At 45.9% G+C, this 20,062-nt stretch overlaps 2 protein-coding genes across 2 annotated transcripts; both read left to right on the plus strand.

Annotated features, from left to right (window-relative positions):
* Positions 1-8,147: 8,147 nt before the first annotated feature.
* LOC309347183 (uncharacterized protein) lies at positions 8,148-10,244 on the plus strand (the record flags this gene model as incomplete). Its single annotated transcript, XM_081871524.1, has 7 exons — positions 8,148-8,279; positions 8,393-8,542; positions 8,956-9,098; positions 9,252-9,366; positions 9,474-9,610; positions 9,796-9,915; positions 10,049-10,244. The coding sequence occupies exons 1-7, from the start codon at positions 8,163-8,165 to the stop codon at positions 10,242-10,244; spliced, it is 978 nt and encodes a 325-aa protein (XP_081727650.1). The 5' UTR covers positions 8,148-8,162.
* Positions 10,245-10,450: 206 nt separating this feature from the next.
* Positions 10,451-12,957, plus strand: LOC309347356 (uncharacterized protein). The gene is made up of 8 exons (XM_081871867.1): positions 10,451-10,565; positions 10,726-10,890; positions 11,183-11,341; positions 11,450-11,554; positions 11,672-11,777; positions 12,016-12,078; positions 12,325-12,507; positions 12,597-12,957. Exons 1-8 carry the CDS (start codon positions 10,563-10,565, stop codon positions 12,608-12,610), a joined length of 798 nt encoding a protein of 265 aa, XP_081727993.1. The 5' UTR covers positions 10,451-10,562; the 3' UTR covers positions 12,611-12,957.
* The last annotated feature ends 7,105 nt before the right edge of the window (positions 12,958-20,062 follow it).

The raw sequence follows: 20,062 nt of genomic DNA on the forward strand, positions 1-20,062 counted from the left end.
TGCGTATTAAGCCAACCCTCTTCCCAACCGATTTCTCAGGAACAGCAGTCACAGCAGTTCCAGTGGTTTTGGGAGTTATAGCATCAGGCGCCCAACCTTCACCCCTCCCATCTGGGATAAGGCGTCCGTCAGTCCTCAAACCTTGAGGTGTTGTTCCCCAGTTTCCCATCCCCTGTACCTGGGTGGAAAAAGAGTTCACCGCAAGTTGTTGTTGGTAAACCTTAAATCCCAAATTGTTCCCCACCAGGACAGGACTTTTGCACACTTCAGGATCATGTACTATAATTAGGTGGTTTCCATAGTACCCCTTATAGGATACTGGAACAATGGCAGTAGGTTGAAAAATCTCATTCACACCATAGGGGCTAATCTTTAAGGGTTTAGCCTGCATCTGTAGGGGCAAAACCAAATCTCTGGACACACTGGTAATGTCAGACCCAGTGTCTCAGAAAGAGTTCACAGCAATTCCGTTGATCTCAATGGGGGCTGTAAACTTCGAATTAGCCCACTTCAGATGAGGCACACTTGGACCAGCACCAGTAATAATAATAATAATAATAATAATAATAATAATAATAATAATAATAATAATAATTTATTTGTACCCCGCCCATCTGGCTGGGTTTCCCAGCCACACTGGGCGGCTTCCATAGAAACCAAAAATACACTAAAATATCACAGATTAAAAACTTCCCTGAACAGGGCTGCCTTAAGATGTCTTCTGAATGTCAGGTAGTTATTTATCGCTTTGACATCTGATGGGAGGGCGTTCCACAGGGCAGGCGCCACTACCGAGAAGGCCCTCTGCCTGGTTCCCTGTAGCTTTGCTTCTCGCAATGAGGGAACCGCCAGAAGGCCCTCGGCGCTGGACCTCAGCGTCCGGGCAGAACGATGGGGGTGGAGACGCTCCTTCAGGTATACTGGGCCGAGGCCGTTTAGGGCTTTAAAGGTCAACAGCAGCACTTTGAATTGTGCTCGGAAACTCACAGGTCCCACAATAACTGCACTTAAAGTGGCTACAGCTGGTTTGGAAGCTATAGCGTCAGGAGCTGCCCCACCCTTCCCCTCCGGACTGAGCTTTCCTCAGTTCCTGATTTTTGCTGTTCCGCTTGGTCCTGGATCATGCGCACCGCAGGAGTCAAAGTCAAAACTGGAGGCTTCTTTTCACTTAATTGGGGGCAAACTGCTTTTACATGCCCCGGTTTCTTACAATAAAAGCACAGTCTGGAACTCGGAGACAATTTAGCACGTTCCCCACCTGCTGTAGAGGAGTCTTTTGCAGGAGTAGGGGGACCCCTGCTTTGATCTTTAACGGGAGGGCCGGACCTCCCGCCAGAAGCTGAAGCTGCTGGTCTGTACCCACCAGCCAGTCCCCTGTTGGCCAGATGAGAATGATTTAGTCTAAAAGATATTCTGTGGCCTCCTCTAAAGATCGTGGACTTTGGTCAGCAACCAAACTCGCAATTTCTGGAGACAGGTGGTGCATAAGTTGCTCTATTAGCACCAGCTGCCTAAGTTCTTCAAAGCCACACACACCTTCGGCTGAAAGCCAAAGTTCAAAGTTCTGGGCCATTTTCGCAGAATACACACCAATGCTGTCTGAGGGACCAGAGTTATCCCCTTTTCGGAAAGCCCTCCCATAGTTCTCAGGATGAAGTCCACGCCTTTGCATGACTAATTTTTTTAAGCGCTCATAGTCATTGATTTGGGGTGAGGGGAGATGGCCCATCGATTTGGCTAGGTCTCCACAAATTAGGGAGCGCAAAATTGGCATGTACATTTTCAGGGACACCCCCATATCTCGGCAGGTTACTTCAAACAGAGTCAGATAACTCAGAACATCAGTGGGGGGGCTGATATTTCAGAAATGCCCTCCAGTTAAGGTTGCTCAAAGTTAGCCCCGGAGGAGACTGTCTGCGATTTTCTCCTCGTGACTTTTCATGACTGTAGTCATACCTTGGAACAGGATGTCGAGATGCTCATCCGGAGGGACGCAGGTGTTCCTCCGCCCCGTATCCACGCGAGGGTCTAGGGAGAAATTTCTCCTCCTCCTCTGCTGCCTACTGTCGCACTGCTCCACGAGTTTCCCAAGCTCTTACTGGCGAGTAGACCCATCCCGGGCCGGCTGGGCGAACGCCGTCTCACTGTTCTGCGAATGTCGCGCGATGGACGCTCTCGACGGTAGTCTCCCACAGACACTTCTTGCAGCTGCTGCCGCAGATCTTGATACTCATAAGCCATCCGGCTGACTCTCGGCCCTATAAGAATGGACTGGCCCATCTTTGGAAACTTATCACGGCACCGGTATCCACCTTGGCCTGGGTTTTGCACCCACTCAACCGCATCGCCCTCTGAAAACTCCATCTCTTTGGGCTCTGCATAAACAAGATAGTTCCCTCTAGGACGTGTGGAGGCCATCCTAGCTTCCACTTCCTCACGAGGTGACAAGAGTTGGTTAACTGGCGCCCCCCTCACTCTCTCCAAGTTGCAGAACTCTCGCCCACCCTTCCGAACAGTTCTTAATTCGCTGGCATCCACCAGCTCTCTCTCCGACTCAGGATCTCCCAAAAACCAGGAGGCGGATTCCGCTCTGGGACTTGGAGGTTGGGGGGCGTTGTCTCCGAAGGAAGGGAGCTGCCTTCTCCACCCGGACCCCATTCGTCCACAGTACGCAAAGTGTATTCCTGGGAAGCCCCGGCTTCCGTAATTCCTGACTATCTCTATCCCCAAAAAATAAAACGCCTGTAGTACACAAAAGAAAAAATTGTGCCAATTTAAAATCAAAGTGCCAATTTAAAATCAAAGTGCCTTTCTGCAGGGAAGTTCCATCCCACCGCTGCCACCATGTAGTAAAGGGGCTCCGGCCACTCGCCCCTCCCTCACCTGCCCTTACCCTCCAGCTGGGTCAGGTTTCTGGAACGGAGGCCAGCAGCCATTTACTTTTTGACAAAACAAAACACAACAGAAATGGTAATGCTGCCACCACTCCGTCTCAGGGCACCAGGAGGCACAGTCCAAGGGAGAAGACTATGCTCCTTTGTTACCAGTTGCCCCACTCTGCAAGCTGCTTCTGCAAACTTGCAGGCAGAAATTCATCAGGTATAGCGTAACCAAGTGGTCAGGCGTTGGACTGAGATTTCCCCTCAGACTGGCACATAAGACAAAAGAAAGTTTCTTTTTTAAAAATTTATTAAAAAACCACAAAGTTGACATGCTTAAAAAGCAGGCACATCTTTTGTATCTTGCAGGCAGATAAAATAAAGACATTGTTTAGTATAGCTAACTAAGATAATCACTTCTAAGAACAAAGACAGAGATAGGATAGTTTCAAAGTCCTTCAGTAGATCCGCATTACAAAGTCAGCAGGAATCTCCATTACAAGGAGACACAGGACGGCTGCCAGCAAAGGTGGTACGCTAACAGCCGGGCAAATCGCAGGTTGCAGAGCGCTCTTTCTCAGCCATTCTTAGGATCTTTATTCCCAGGTAATTAAAAGACTGATAACAACACTAGGTGGGTGTGAATAGCTGGAGCCCCAGGTGTCAAGCCCCAAATCAAACTAGAGAACTTCCTTCCTAAGATAACAATTTACACATTTGGAGACTGTTGGTCTGCAGGGTTAAAGCAACAGACCTCTTTCCCATAACTCTTGTGGTTTTTTGATTACCCACAATACTCCGCTCCTTTCTTGACCAAAGTTTGAAATCCTTAACTTCACTACAAATGTACAACAATAAACTATCCCAGGGAGTCGACTCAGAGTCAGGGCTTTTCATGCCAGACTATGTTGAGTTGGGCGATGGTCTGCGCCTACAGATCTGTACACAGAATCTGGCGACCATCCAGGTCATCTTCTGCTCTTTGCCTAACAGCAAAAGGTCAATTTTTTGCTTTTGTGGGAGGTCAGCGAACCTCACCAGTAGGGGATCCGTGATCTTACTACGTGCCTCTTCATAAAAGGGACATCTAAAGAACAAGTGTTCTGGGCTTCCTATCTCTCCCAATGGACAGGTGCAAAGTCTCTGAGTATACGGGACCCTTCTAAAGGCTCCATCCAGGACCGGCGAGGGAAGAGCCGCACTTCTGGCGAGTGTAAAGGCCCTTCTTGCATCCCTAGATACAAGAAAGAAGAGATATGCTGCCGGTGCGGCTATATCTCTCTCGATTTCTCCAATTCTATAGTCGGGGCACTTTGCACAGTCCTGCTGTCTCTCGGTGTCTAATATTCTTTGCCTGACCGTAGCATTAGCCTGGCCCAAGCCCAGACTTAGAAGGGCTTGAGGGGCAAAACCCAGTTTCCGTAGGGTGTTCAGGACTGCAGTCTGCCAGCCCGACTGGAATTGGTCACAGAGGATCAAAGGGGCTATCCCTCGGGGGAGCAGATTCAATGTCAGCCATTTGTAGATTGATGTTAGGCAGATGCTAGCCTCCAGTCTCATCATCCCCATTTCCAATCTAATCCATGCATTTGAGCCAAAATCTGGGGACTTGGAGGAGAGCTCTAAGAAGTCAAGAAGTATCTGGGGACTTGGAGGAGAGCTCTAAGAAGAGGGAATCAAACTGATTCTAAGCCAAAGGTCAGGTGGAACATCTCTGTCTTACAGGCCCTGCGGAAAGAAATCAGATCCTGCAGGGCCCTGGTCTCATGAGACAGAGTGTTCCACCAGGCCGGAGCCAGTGTTGAGAAGGCCCTGGCTCTGGTCTCCTTAGGGCCCGGGACCTCTAGGGTGTTGCTATATATGGACCTTAAGGTCCTCTGTGGGGCATACCAGAAGAGACGGTCCTGTAGGTACGAGGGTCCTGGGCTGTGAAGGGCTTTAAAGGTCAAAACCAGCACCTTAAATCTGACCCTGTACTCCACCGGGAGCCAGTGCAGCTGGAAAAGCACTGGGTGAATATGCTCCCATGGCAGAGACCCCGTGAGGAGCCTCGCTGCAGCATTCTGCACCCGCTGGAGTTTCTGGGAAAGATTCAAGGGCAGCCCCATGTAGACCGAATTACAGTAGTCAAGCCTGGAGGTGACCGTTGCATGGATCACTGTGGCCAGGTTGGGTCGGGAAAGGGAAGGGACCAACTGCTTGATGAGGCGAAGGTGGAAAAATGTCGCCTTGGCTGTTGTAACCTGCGCCTCCATGGAAAGGGAGGTGTCAAGGATTACACCCAGACTCTTAACCGAAGGCTTAAATGAATAGAAGGATGAATAAGGTCTCTAAGGAAATGGAGGCCAGAGATTTTCAGTTTGTTTCCCAACCTACCTCGTCTGTGCTTTCCTGCTCAATACAAAAACATGAATGGGTCTGATCCATTCTTCACATTCTGACGTTCCTGTTTCTCTTTTCTCATGGACAGGGAATTGATTTTGATGAAGATCAAATATCGGAAATCAGCCTGGAAGATGGGGAGGATCTTCCTCCAAGGTAATCCTGTGCTAATCCCCTCCCCCATAATCGATTCCTTTTAAAAAACAACCCGGTCCATTTCTATGGTGGTGGTGCTTGGGGTCTTTGAAGGATGGGAGGCAATAAACCCTTTTGACAAAGTGCTACTCCTCTCTCCCCTCAGCATCCCAACCACAGCTTCTCCGGATGCGGCTGATCTTCCTCCTGAAAGCGTCAGCAAGGACCGGCTGAAGAACAGATTTACGGATGTCGTCGCAACGATGAAGAATGGGAAGATCCGAAAGAAGGCGCTCCAAGATCTTTCCGCCCTCTTGAAGAAGATCCAGGAATATGTGAGTTGCATGGCGAGTTCCCGCCTCCCCCACGGAAATAAAGACACAGGACACCAGTATTTTAGGTTAATGGGCAAAATTAGGCCACAACTTTATTGATTACAGGAACTGAGCGGTATTGGCTTAGGCATTGGTCCTATCGACTAACCGGCTTCAGCCCGATTGCTAGAAGACCGGCAAGGGTTAACCACCAGGAGGGGGAGTCCTGCTGATGTACATCAACTAGGAGCTCCCCCGGGGTCACCCCTCGAGGGCGTGCCTTAGGCCCTCACCTCCATAGGCTTCAGACATGGCAATGCCCCCCCCCCCCCGGAATCCTTTACCGGACTACCCTTCAATTTGGGGGAAGGTGATGGCGCTTCCTTCCCCCTTTTCATCTGGATATCAATAACCTTACCAATGCCTAACCGCCAATGCTGAGGAAGTTGTGGTGATTTGCTACAAGGTAGGCAAAAAACCAAATGGCTGGTGCCAATTTGCCAAGCGGGAAAAATTCCTACCAGGCCCCTTGACGGCGAGCAACCAAAGTCCATAGCAATGTCAAAGAGCCAAACCTAAAGGGTGGGAAAACCGGAGCTGCTGGGGCACTGGGAGAAAAAGGGAAATCCTTTTTTTTTTAATGATATTTATTAGAAGTTTCAAAAATTACAGAAAAAAGCAAAAGAGAGAGCAACAAAAAATTAACAAAACATACATAACAGTACATCAAAAAAGGAAGAAAGAAAGAAAAACCACATAAAAACCAATACACCAATAACAATAAAAAAAACCACACATCCAATATTCCATATCTCCATCCTTCATTTACTTGTTTCATCGACCTCCTTGCACCTCCTTTTTTGTATTCTAGTTTAGTTATTTGTTTCAGCAAATTCTTTCCATCTTTCTCAATTTTTATTAAGTAATTTGTCTTAACAGTCTAACCTATTAGTTAACTCAGCAAATCCTTTCCATCTTTCACTATATTCTGTCATTCAATTTACCTTAATTTATTTTAACCTTATCTTACCATAAAATACCTTAAAGCTTAAAAAATAATATTTATTTGTGCATAATTCCTTATATCATTTCTACTAAAGCCAAATATTTTCATTCCAACATTTTTCCTAATGCTCATTAATTTTACACTAATTCCCAAAATAATTTTTTTTTTAAAAAAAGTTTTCTTCCAATCTTCCTCCAGCGTCTCTTCTTCCTGGTCTCGGGTTATGTCAGTCCTTACTGTCCATTCCATCTAGTCCATCAACCTGGTAATCTTATGTCTGAGGCTCTTAAGTCTTTTCCATGTCCCTTCTGCAGATCTTCTTCTTGTTTGTACTTGCACTTTACCTTATCTTTTGTTGATCTCTTTCTTAATTTCTTTCCTTTCTCATTGAGGAGTAGGTCTCGGGAATGTTCCAACTCAAAAATATCTCCGTCTCTCCTCAGCAGATCGGCCCATTCCCCACAGTCCCATTCCCCACAGTCAACAGTGTAGTCCAGAAAATATTTAAAGGGGTTTCCTTGCGTGTGGGGGGGGGGGCGCTCCTGGTGTCAGCCGAATCCCACATTCCCAGGCTTCCTCCACCTGGGATTTTTAAAGGGTCTCCGCCTTCGCCGCGGCAGCAAGACCCGATTGTCGCGGAGCAGGTTCCTCTGGATCAGAGGAATTCCGCCATTGCCGATGGCGCTAACCCAGAAGTCCGAAAAAGGGAAATCCTCAGGCGCGCCGGCCCTAAATAGCGCTGGCCACACCTCCCGGGCCAGGCGATTGGCTGGCAAGGGAGGTGACGCGCCCAAGGATTCCCTGCTCTTGCGGGGGCTGCAAGCCAGCCCCCGAGTACGTAGGGGGAGGGCATGAAGCCCACAACCCCACCTCCTTTCCAGCTCAGAAGTGGCTTTACTGAAGGGAAACATTGCAACCATGCAGGGCTGTCAAGGCCTTCAGGCTGCTGCTTCTGGGCCCACCCTGCAAGGTGCCCAAGGGACCATCAGGCATCCCAGCACATACTCAATTTGGAGAACAGAGCTGGGCCATAGTGAGTAAAATGGCTGAGAAAAGAAGAAAAAAGCAAACATTAGGAAAAGAGGGGTGGGAAGTCAAAAAGAACTGGATTTTTTTCTGTAGAGGATGCTAAATGTTTTGGAATGTTTGGAAGATTTAATAAAAATGTTATAGGAAAAATGGTGATGGGTTGCTTATCAGTCCCTTCTCTGGGTTTCTTCTCAGCCATCGGTAGCGGTTCCTGCACCCTCCTTTGGCCAACTGGTGGCGATTTCCTGCCTTTGTGCATTGGATCCGGACCCGGAGAGCAGGCAGTGGGCAGCAGAGGCTCTCTGCCATCTTCTGCCCATCCTGCGGCACAACGAAGGTAAGTCTAGAAGAATGTATCCCAGCATGGGGTGGGGGTGAGCAAGACCCAAACTAACCCTTTGGCTTTCCTTTGCAGAGATGCTGCCACGAACATCATGGAACCGAACACTTATCACCAGAGCTGAGAAGGTCCTCAGATCCACCGGAGGACCGGTTCCTGAACTGTTCGTGAATAATTGTTACTCTCTTGCCAGGGTAAGTCGCTGTCTCTCAAGCCACGTGTTCTAGGTTCCGCAGAGGCAGCACCTGGGCTTTCTGCTCCCCAGCCCTGCCCTGTGGGCATCTCTGACCTCCCTCTCTTGCTTCAGGTCTTTGGCGCTTTTCTCCCCGCGGAGCAGCTCTTGGAGGCCATGTGCTTCCTGGCCAGAGACCTGGTTGTCGAGAGCAGCTTCAACCCACTGGATATCTCCCACTTACTGCAAGAATTCATCAAGCAGTTTGGCGGCACAAAAGTGGAGGTAAGGCATCTGCAAAGGTAGGAGAGAAGAAGATTCTCTGCTTTGGTGTAGGGGAGGCCACCTCATGCCATTGGGTGGCCAGGACACATGTTAGTTGAGAGGGGCCTGGCAATGTCAGGACAAGAACCGCAGCCAAGGGTCCTGAGAAACATGGATTCAGGGATGGGGAATCCTCCTCCTTCTGGGAGTAGACTGGCAAGCTTCTTCTCTTGGCCCACAATGGATAGGGGAACTGGCGCCCTGGAGCTGCCTGGGTTCAATACTTCCAAGGACCCTGAGTGGTACCTTGGAAGGAAGATGGCTGTGGTGGCACAGGTCAAGGGTCCCTCTTTCAATGAGCGATGGAGGGATCCACCTGCAGACAGCCCCACTTCCTTGTACTCTCCAAGCAACTCTCTCCTTTTCTCTGACAGGTGAAGGTGCTGCTGGAGGCCTTCTATAAGATCAGCCAGGGGCCTACAGTGCAAGGCAGAAGCATGGCCGTCTTCGCTTTGTCCATCTTGTCGCACCACCACCTGGCGACAGTGGTTGAATATCTCCTCCAGTTTCCTTTCGGGTATGGAGCCCTCCAGGTTCTACTGGGCTAAGGGGGAGGTTGGCAAGCTGCAGGGCTTGCTCAGAAAGCCCTTGCTGCCATTTCCTCTCTCTGGAGCATGGCAGCAAGCAGAGGACTTGAAGCTGACCATTGCTCTTGTTTTTGCATTCACAGAGACTGCGAGAGAGTGTGGAAGGAGGTGTTAGCATCGGCCGACCCAGAACAACTGATCCATCTTACGGCCAAGCAGCTTTACGAAAGCCCCTTGGCGGAATCTGCCACCGAAGTGGTAAGGACCACCTGCTTTCTGGCTTCCTTCTTCCTAGGGTAATATCTAGGGATTCCTGTATTCTGCAGAAAAGCAGGGAAAGTGACTTGCACCCCTATCTCTTCCAGCAACATCTCACCAGCCTGTTGCACGCCATCCTCAGGATGGAGGACTACAAGGCAGCTGTGCGCCAGAACTTCCCACAGCTGCTCATCGCTCTCCTGGGGATGGTTATGAACTTCCATTACGACCAGGAATTCCTCGGGTGAGTAGTGTGTTGCAAAGGGACCAATGGAGTCCTTTCCCCTTCAGCCTCGGGGGGTTTCCTGTCCAGCTTGGTTTTGCAAGGGAGGCTCTCCTTCAGGTGGCTGCTAGGGAGGAGGGATGGGGAAGGAATTTGAGTGTGTGGCAATGACCCTCCTGGTAAAACTGGCCTTGCTTTTGTTGCAGAGGGGCTAAGGAAGTTCTGCACCTCCTTCTTGGCACCACTGGAGAGCAAGTGGAGGCGGCCATCGTTGACCAACTTTTCTGCCGGGAGACTTTCAGCCAGGGGTTGTCTGCCATGGTGAGGTAAGAGGAAGAACGCGGTGACCTTCCCCAGTGGTCTGGCAAATGGAGCTGAAGGCACGGGATCGGACTGTGCCCCTGTTTGCTTCCTGCGGTGTCTTTGCCTTCCTTACCAAGATCTGTTTCTCCATTTCAGAGCTGTCGGAAAGCGACGCTGGTGGATCCCTCCCATGGTGGAAAGCATCATCGCTGCTCTCGAGGACCAGGAGTTTGCCGGAATGCCACAAGTCGCGGCAGCTATCTACATCGAGGTGAGGGGGACTGACGCGGGAGGAAATGGGTGCAGCAAGGAGGCCCTGGCTTGGTTTCTGCCAAGTGTTGGGCGGCTTTGAGCCTACGGACTGTTGCCTGTTTTAGTGCTCCTCAGAGTAGACCCATTGGATTTGATGTACATGACAAACTTTGGTGCATTCACTTCAGTGGGTTTGCTCTGTGCAGAATTGCAAATGGTGGGTAAAAGGAGAACCTGCCTCAGCCTCTCATCCCTGAAGTGTTTCTTTCTCTTTGGGCCTATTTAGCTGCTCAGCTGCCATCTGGAGGTCTATCCCTGTGAAGATACACTGGAGCAGCTCCTCAACTGGCTGGAACACGACCACCTGCAAGTCCGGAAGCTCAGCGTCAGAGGGATATCCCTGCTTCTGGACTCTGACATGGCAAGTGATGCTCAGAGGGAGGGAGGGAAGGGGGGAGGGGGGGTACAGATCTCGATTCTAATCATGGTCCAGCACTCTTTTGCTGGCACAATACTGAAGGGCCTGTGCTAAAAGGCGTGAGGCCTTTCAGACCTTTGAAAAGATTCTCTCTTTTGTGTAGGACCCTTCGCTTCTGCGGCTGTTGCTGCTGGATTCCCTCCCTTCTGCAGAAGCCGATGTCCTCCCAGAGTTGATAGAGCTAGTAGACCAAGCCTACCATTCCAGGGAGCTGGGAGAGGAAGACCTGAAGATGCTGGCAGCAACCTACTGCGGTCTGGCTGCCCATGTGAGTGTTAGGGAAAACATGACATCACACCTGGTGGAGGAGGAATGCTTTGGAAGAGGAAGGGTGGGGTTTAGACTGGCATGCAGCGGAGATGTTCTGGCTTCAGGAGGGTGTTCCTCTGGAGCACCTTCTCTTGGAAGCCTGCCTGGAAAACGCAGGGGGAGAGCCACCCCTGCCCCCAGTCTCCCCAGGAGGAGGATAGGGGGCTGAGCAGCCTCAAAACACCCCAGTGGGCAGGAGGAAGGAATGTGATCTGCTGAGAAACACAACCTCTGATATTTTCTGCCTACAGGAGGAAGCCTCCGTCCGGGCATCAGCCATCGAACATCTGGGGCTGCTTCGGGGCTGGGTGAGAGACCAAAGGCTTCCCATAACAACAACAGAAGAGGAAGCCATTCACGAACTGGTTGTGGTCCTCATTCACCTCGAAGACGAGGATGTGGTGGCCAAGGTGAGGGCCAAAGAGGTGGACTTACACAGTAGGAGGGAGGGATTGTTCTCAGGAGCTTACGAGACTATGTACCGCAATTTGTAACCCTCTTCTCTTCTTGTGTTGCAGGCCGCAAGGAGGGCTCTTTGCCATCTAGCCCCACAAGTGAAGTGGTGGGCTCGTTCCAACAAATTTAGCCTCCACTTTGCTCTCCACCAGGCTGCCAAGCATCTGGTAAGGTCCCTCTGCTTTGTTGGCAGCTTTGCCCAGGCATGTCTCTGGGACTGCAAGGCTCTTCTGCCGCACTCTCAAGCCTCTCTGATGCCAATTCTCCTTTGTCTTTGCCCACAGAGCAAGACCTTCAGCAAGGACATCCTTCGGAGTGCTGCCTTGACATGTACGAAGCCGTCCGCCAACAGGCTGCCATCAGTCTCCAGGGTGGCAGCTCTGCTTCTGGGTAAGTCAAGCAATGTTTTTCCCTGGTAGGGATGGACAGAAATGTCTTGGTAACGATGGCAGGGAGGATGGACATGTCCCCAGGCCACCTGCTAGGTAGGCCTCCATCTGCGCCCAGATCTTGCTCTGAGTGAGCGTGGAGACCTCTAGAGCATACCTGTCCTCCTGCCGAGCTGCCTCTGTCTCCACTTGCTTTGCACCGAGATGACGTCCCTTTTCTTGCCTCTTTCTCTCTCTAGGTCATCTGGCTTTCCGGGATGCCAGTTTCATCCACCATCACGACATGGCATCCTATGGAACATGTGAGTGAGACGTACGGAGGGCAGGGAGGGATGCTTCTGCTGAGAAAGGTCTTCAGGGGAAGGCAAATTCTCAGATGTATGTTCAGACAGAGGTGCCACAAGATGAACATGCAAAGAGAATTGGCATGTGACTTCACTGCTCTCTCTCACACACAAACTCCCCTGACGGCTGTTTTCATATTGTTGATGGATGGCTCTTTTCCTGTGTATCTCCGCCTTGCTCAACCTTTCTCCCTTGCCCCTCAGGGCTGGAAGAGATGCAGCAGCACGAGGAAGAAGGGCTCAGGCAGACAGGGAGGAGCTGCCTGAACATCATGCAGCGGGCCTATAAACATCGGAAGAAAGGCAGGGTCCAGCGCTTCTTGAGGAGGCTGCTCCACTGCGTTCACAGGGAACCTTACCCGCAGGACTTCCTGAGCTGCATGCCAGGTGAGTGAGGCATCTGGTGGGCTATTGGGACACCTGGTGGAATGTCTGGAGGGGACGTTTCTCAAGGAGCCTCTTTCTCCTCCTGACAGAACATCCGGAGTAGCGCCAGGCCAAGGCAACGTGACATCAGAGTTGTGCTGCAGTGATACCATCTTCTGCTCTCCGCGGGATCCAGTCTGGACCAGCGCCAGGAACATCAGCGCCATCAGGATGGCCCAAGAGGAGTGGTGCTGCCCTCACGACCTTCCGTACACAGCGGTAGGAAACCTTTTTGTTGTTGTTGTGTTTCTGGTTGATGTTGTTTTGGATTGTTGATTTTTTTGATTTTGAATCTCAGGGTGGTTCACAACACCAAGTATACGAAGCACAAAATACATAATAAGAATAATCACTGCACAAAATTCATAATAAAAATATCAGAACATAATATAAATTAAAATAATAAAAACATACTAAAAAGAGCCACAAGACTAATGTATGCACACTAATAAACAATACAAGAGCACTGAAACAACACTCCAGCCCACAAATACAAAATCTAAATCAACATAACACATTTAACAATCATTTAAAACAACCCCACCTTCTTGAAGAAGGCTGATATATTAGATTTAGAAGGTTGGAATACGAGGTTTGGATGGCACGCCTACCTAACATACAACAAAGTGGCAGTGCATAAGGACTTTTTAAATCATATAGTCAGAATTTCATTATACAAGGTCTGGGATAAGTACCACAGACTATTATTGCCCAAAATACCCTGGTGGGTATCCCCAGTGGAGATGATAACGGTAAAAAAGACAAACATGGACACAAATTGGGCAACTTAGCAACAATTAATAAAGGTAGAACAGGACCAATTAAAAATCAAATTGTATGAAGAAATTAAACAGTATTGTAACGGCTAGATTCACTATCACCTAATAGTGCATATATTTCATCAGGATAAGAAAATTAGTTTTGGAGAAAAGAAGTCATTCTTACAAAAGGAATTAGTACAAATTAATAAAAAGACCCTATCTAGGATGTATGATCTACTTTTGGAATGGGAACTCAAGGATGAGATCTAAAGGACGTTATGATAATGTGGGCGCAGGATTTTGGCCACAACATAATGTTAGCTGTGGAAATTTGACATCAAGTTCACAGCATGCTATACAATAAGGGAGAATCTAATGAAAATGATCTACCGATGGTACTTAACCACTGCCCCAAGGAATTGGCAAAAATCTATAAGCAAAAAACCAATGTGTGCTGGAGATGTAACACCGAGATAGGAACAATGTACCATATTTGGTGGGCTGTAAGGAGTTAAAAAGCTTTTGGAACAAAGTTCATGAAGAAATCGACTTCCGGTCGGCGCCAGCGTCTTAATGGCGGTCTTTGCCTCGAGCTCCGAGGCAGGACTGCTTCACGAGTTCGGGTCTGACCCGCTACGGCGAGCGGGGGACCCCTAAAATCACAGGCGCAGAAGCCTGTGGACAAGGAGATTCGGTGGGCACCTTTGCACCCCCCGGTATCGCAAAGGAGTCTTTTTAAAGGCTCCGGAGCGGCATCGGGTGTGAGTGCGGTGCTGAGGATCGCAACCCAGCTCGTGGAGTGAAGCCGCGTCGCCATTGACGGAGAGCGCCGATTCCTTCCTGAAATTACCGATTGGCAACAAACCTGTGAGTAGGAATTACAAAATATTAAAAACGGACTATTTTTAAGAAGATTTGGCCGAAAACGGGAAAGGCAAAAATTAAGGAAGTCAGCCTCCCGGAACTGCACGATTAACGCAGCAATGAAAAAAACTTGCTGTATTTAAAAGGAACGTCTTGTTTGAACTTTGCTAAACCCCGACATTGAAAGGACCTTCCCCCCACGAAGCGGGAGTAGGGGGGAAGGAAAAATTGGCTCAATTTAAACCGCTAGAAGAAGTAAATTGCGAACGGAAACTCTCCGCTGCCGATACCTTTGATCAGGCTGCCTGAACGGAGAGCGCTTGAAACGAACTGTCAAAAAGAGAGGACTGTGGATACAAAGTAAGAGTATATCTGGAACATAATAACGGGACCTTACTTAGTAGATCCAGATTTTTAAATTGCAACAAAGTAAGACTTTGGGTTGAATTTTATTTGCTTTGGGACATTGTATGGCTACTTGCTTCACTGTTTCTTTGTTATTCCGGCTTGGATACAATTTCCCCCTCTAGAGGACTAAAAGAGAGACTGCAGCATTGAAGTAAAGAACTGGGATTTTCCACTTGTAACTTTCCTGTGAGAACGACCTTGAGTTATGAGCACGCCACTTGATGAAATATCAACAAGAAGTAAAACAAAGCAAGCTCAAAAGCAGGCTCAGAAAAGAACCTCTATATCAGGAGCAGCAGCTGGACAAGAGAGAGTAACAACAGCATCAATGGATTCTATGACACAGGCACTGCTCAAAATAAATCAATCTTTGGAAGTACTCACTAAGCAATCTACAGAAAACTCCAAGAAGTTGACAGAATTAACAACAAGACTCGACTTGAACACAACGACTATATCGTCTAACACAGAGTCTATAAATCGTTTGATACAAGAAAGTACCGAAACAAGGAAAATAGCTGAATCTGCTAAAATTACTGCCGAGGAAGTCAAGGGAAAATATGTACCTATTGCAAAGAAGGTACATGAACATGATGCAACCTTAGCTCTTATGGAACTGGAGAGGAAAGGCAAAAATCTGAAATTGAGATTGGTACCAGAGGAGGAAGAGGGCAACCTTGGGGAATTTCTCACAGATAAATTTCAGGAATTTTGGACTGATGAACTAGAAGGAGAAGAAGATGAATTCGTAATAACTACAGCCTTCCGGATTGGCAGAAAGCAAGGCAAGAAACCAAGGGATTGCCTAATCACCTTAAGATCCAAGGAAGAAAGAGATAAAATATTGAACCTACATTTCCAGAAGGCATTGATTATCAAGAATTCTCAAATACAGATTTATAAAGATATCCCTAAATATTTTTTGGAGGTGAGGACTCAATTTAAAGATTTAGTGGATTTGCTGAAAAAAAACAATACTCCATTCAGATGGGAGTTCCCACAAGGGTTGTCCTTTAACTTCAAAGGGAAGAAAATCAAAATAAAAACAATTCAAGACAAGGAACACTTTTTGGAGAGAAACTTCGAGGATTTTCAAAAAGGAACTGTGACTGAGGGAGAAATACCAGATATTGCAAATTTATCATTTGGACTGAACCCAGCACCGACTGATCAGGAACAAGAACTTGGAGCGGTTGGGGGAAAAGACACCCAGTAACAAAAATGTCTCTGCAACTCCTGAGTTGGAACTGCAACGGCCTGAACCATCCCCGAAAAAGGACCCAAGTCTTTCATATATTAAAGAAAGAGCAACTGGACATAATATGTTTGCAAGAAACTCACATTGCCAGAATACATAGAAAACTCTTGATAAATAAAAGATTAGGACTGGAATTTATTTCCTCAGATAAAGTTAAGAAAAGAGGAGTCGTGATCTATGTTAAGGAAAAATGGGAACCAAAAATGATTTTTAAAGATGAACAAGGAAGGTTTCTGGCAGTGGAAATTCAAATACAAGGAGAAAAAATTTTGATTGTAGGAATTTATGCACCTAATGAGGGGAAGGCTGAATTTTTCAAGAAGTTGCATGAGACATTAACGGACTTTATGGACCATAAAATAATAATGATGGGTGATATGAATGGAGTCGTCTCCACAAATATGGACAAAGCTCAAAGACAAGTAATCTCTAAGGATGGGAGACTACCAAAGACCTTTTTTGAACTGACTGACACAATGGACTTGATTGACATTTGGAGAACAAGGAACCCTCTGGAAAGGGAGGGGACCTTCTTCTCTGAAGCTAAAATGACATGGACCAGGATTGACCAAATATGGATTTCTAGCAATCTGGCACCAAGGGTTAAAAATACAGAAATCTGCCCAAAAACCTGCTCTGATCATAATGCAGTAAAGATGGAAATGAAATTGACAACAGCTGGAACTTTCAGATGGAGAATGAATGACACCCTTTTCAGAGATGAAGAAATTGTAAAAAAGGCCCAAAAAACTCTGAAAGACTACTTTGAAATAAACCTTAGAACAGATCTGGAAAGAAGAATAATATGGGACGCAAGTAAGGCTGTCATGCGTGGTTTTCTAATTCAACAAAATTCGATAAAAAGGAAACAACAAAATGAGAAGAAAGAAAAAATCTGGAATCAGATGAAAGAAGGAGAGAAGAAACTGAGGTCAAAACCAAAATCCCAGGAAATTTTAAGAGAAATAAAATATTACCAGACCCAATACATGGAACTGATGAACCAAGAAATAGAATGGAAAATAAAACAAATGAGGCAAAAAACTTTTGAATCAGCAGACAAATGTGGGAAATTGCTGTCATGGCAATTGAAAAAGAGGCAAAAGTTGAATACTGTGACGTCCCTTGAAGTAGAGGGGAAATCTGTAAACAAACCAAATGAAATCAGTAATTGTTTCCAAAGTTTCTTCAAGAAATTATACGCACAAGGGCCGAAAGACGAGCAAGAGATAGAAGAATTTATTAAAAAATATGGATTATCAAAGATCTCGGAAAAAAATAAAAGGACTTTAAATGAAAAAATCACGAACCAGGAAATTGAGGGTGCCATCCAGAATATGCAATTGGGAAAATCACCAGGGCCAGATGGACTGACGGCGAGATACTACAAAGCAATGAAGGAATGGTTAATACAACCATTGAAAGAAGTGTGTAACCAAATCTTGGAGGGGAAAAAGGCTCCCGAATCGTGGAAAGAAGCATTCATCTCACTTATACCGAAGACAGAAACTGAGAAACATCAAGTTAAGAACTACCGCCCTATATCACTCTTAAATGTGGATTATAAAATTTTTGCAGACATTTTAGCAAAAAGATTTTAAAAAGTGTTGGTAGAGGAGATTCAGAAAGACCAAACAGGCTTTCTCCCAGGGAGACATGTCAGAGAATGTAAGGAATATTATAGACATTTTGGAACTATTGGAGACTGATTTAAATAGAAAAGCAGTATTGATTTTTGTGGACGCGGAGAAAGCCTTTGACAATATTTCTTGGAGTTTTATGAGGAAGAATCTCCATGGGATGGGGGTAGGCCAAAGTTTTGAAAACGGTATAGGTGCAATATATTCAGAGCAAAAAGCTAAATTAATTGTGAATGGTGTTGTTATGGATGAAATCTCAATAGAAAAAGGGACACGACAGGGTTGCCCAATATCCCCTCTATTATTCATATCGGTCCTGGAGGTGTTGTTGAATATGATTAGAAGGGATCAGCTGGTTGAAGGAATACACCTCGGAGCTAAACAATATAAGTTAAGAGCATTTGCAGACGACCTAGTTTTGACATTACAACAGCCAGAAGTCAGTACAAAAAGAGTTTTAGAATTAATTGAAATATTTGGTCAAGTGGCTGGTTTTAAACTAAATAAGCAAAAGACAAAGGTACTGGAAAAAAATCTAACGATGGGGGAAAAAGATAGCTTTCAAAGGGAAACTGGTTTGGAGATAACAAAAAAGGTGAAATATCTGGGGGTGAATTTAACATCCAAAAATATGAACCTGTTTAAAGACAATTATGAGAAATGTTGGTTAGAAGTGAAGAAAGATCTTGACACATGGTCTAGATTGAGATTATCCTTGTTAGGCCGAATTGCTGTTATTAAGATGAATGTATTGCCGAGATTGTTGTTTCTGTTCCAGACATTGCAAATTATAGACAAGATGGATTGTTTCAAGAAGTGGCAGAAAGATATATCTAAATTTGTCTGGCAGGGCAAAAAACCCAGAATAAAATTTAAGATTTTAACTGATGCAAAAGAAAGGGGGGGTTTTGCGCTGCCGGACTTAAGACTTTATTATGAAGCAGCAGCTTTCTGCTGGTTGAAGCAATGGCTACTTCTTGAAGACACAGATATTTTAGACTTGGAAGGGTATGATAACAATTTTGGCTGGCATGCATATCTATGGTATGACAAGGCAAAGATATACAAAGGTTTTAAAAATCATATTGTCAGGAAAGCTTTATATAATGTTTGGAATCGATATAAGGATTTGTTGGAAAATAAAACACCCAGATGGTTGTCACCAATGGAAGCTAGAGCGGTAAAAAAACTTAACATGGACTCTAATTGGCCAAAATATAGTGAAATTATAGAATATGATGGCGAAAAAGTTAAATTACAGAGCTTTGAGAAATTAAAATCCAAAGTTCGAGACTGGTTACATTATTATCAGATAAATGAAACTTTTAAGCAGGTCAAGAAACTAGGATTTCAGAAAGAGAGGTCGAAATTGGAAACAGAACTGTTAGAGACCAATACTAAGAATTTGTCTAAAATGTATAACTTGTTGCTGAAATGGAATACACAGGATGAAACAGTTAAATCAGCAATGATTAAATGGGCACAAGACTTAGGTCATGATATTATGTTTGCTGACTGGGAACAGTTATGGACCACAGGACTTAAATTTACGGCATGTAGTGCCTTGAAAGAAAACATAATGAAAATGATCTATAGATGGTACATGACTCCAGTCAAGCTTGCAAAGATATATCATTTGCCCAGTAACAAATGCTGGAAATGTAATGAATGTGAAGGAACTTTTTATCATCTTTGGTGGACCTGCCCAAAGGTTAAAGCCTACTGGGAAATGATCTATAATGAAATTAAGAAAGTCCTTAAGTGGACATTTGTAAAAAAACCGGAGGCTTTTCTCTTGGGCATGGTCGGCCAATTGGTACCAAAAAAAGATAAGATCTTTTTTATGTATGCAACTACAGCAGCAAGAATACTCCTAGCAAAGTATTGGAAGATGCAAGAACTACCTACTCTGGAAGAATGGCAGACGAAGGTGACTGAATTTATGGGACTGGCAGAGATGACCGGCAGAATCCGTGATCAGAGGAAGGAGACGGTGGAAGAGGACTGGAAAAAATTTAAATCATATCTTAAGAACTGTTGCAAAATTTCGGATTGATAAAATGTCAAGGGTTAAGAATTAGAGAATTATAGTTGGAAATATTTAAGTTAAGAAAATCATGAAGGAAATCAAATTTTGAAAAGGAATGAAGGATTGCTAAAAATTTTGGACACAGGGGTGCAGGGAAGGGGAGGCATGGGGAAGTCATGTATTGTTTGTTTGTTTGTTTAATTTTGTGTTTTTTGTTTTATGAAAATTAATAAAAATTATTTAAAAAAAAAACAAAGTTCATGAAGAAATCATTAAGATTTTTTAAAAAAACATTCAATAAGAAATCAGAAGCGTATGTTGCAAACCTATAAGGAATACCTGATACCCATTCAAAATATGCTCAAGAATCAACAGACGCAGCAATGGTTATCATTTATAGGGGCCTGTAATTTTGGCAACTCATCCTCAGTAGTTGAGGTCATGAAACTTCACTCTGCATTTGCCTTCCGGGACTATTTTACAAAAACCTCCTGGCAAGAAGATAGTCAAGAACAAGTCTATTAGCTGCTGCTATCTGGTTCAAATCCTCAATCTC

Source organism: Podarcis erhardii (assembly GCF_964252035.2).
Source record: "Podarcis erhardii genome assembly, chromosome: 7".
In the NCBI taxonomy this organism is placed as follows: domain Eukaryota; kingdom Metazoa; phylum Chordata; class Lepidosauria; order Squamata; family Lacertidae; genus Podarcis; species Podarcis erhardii.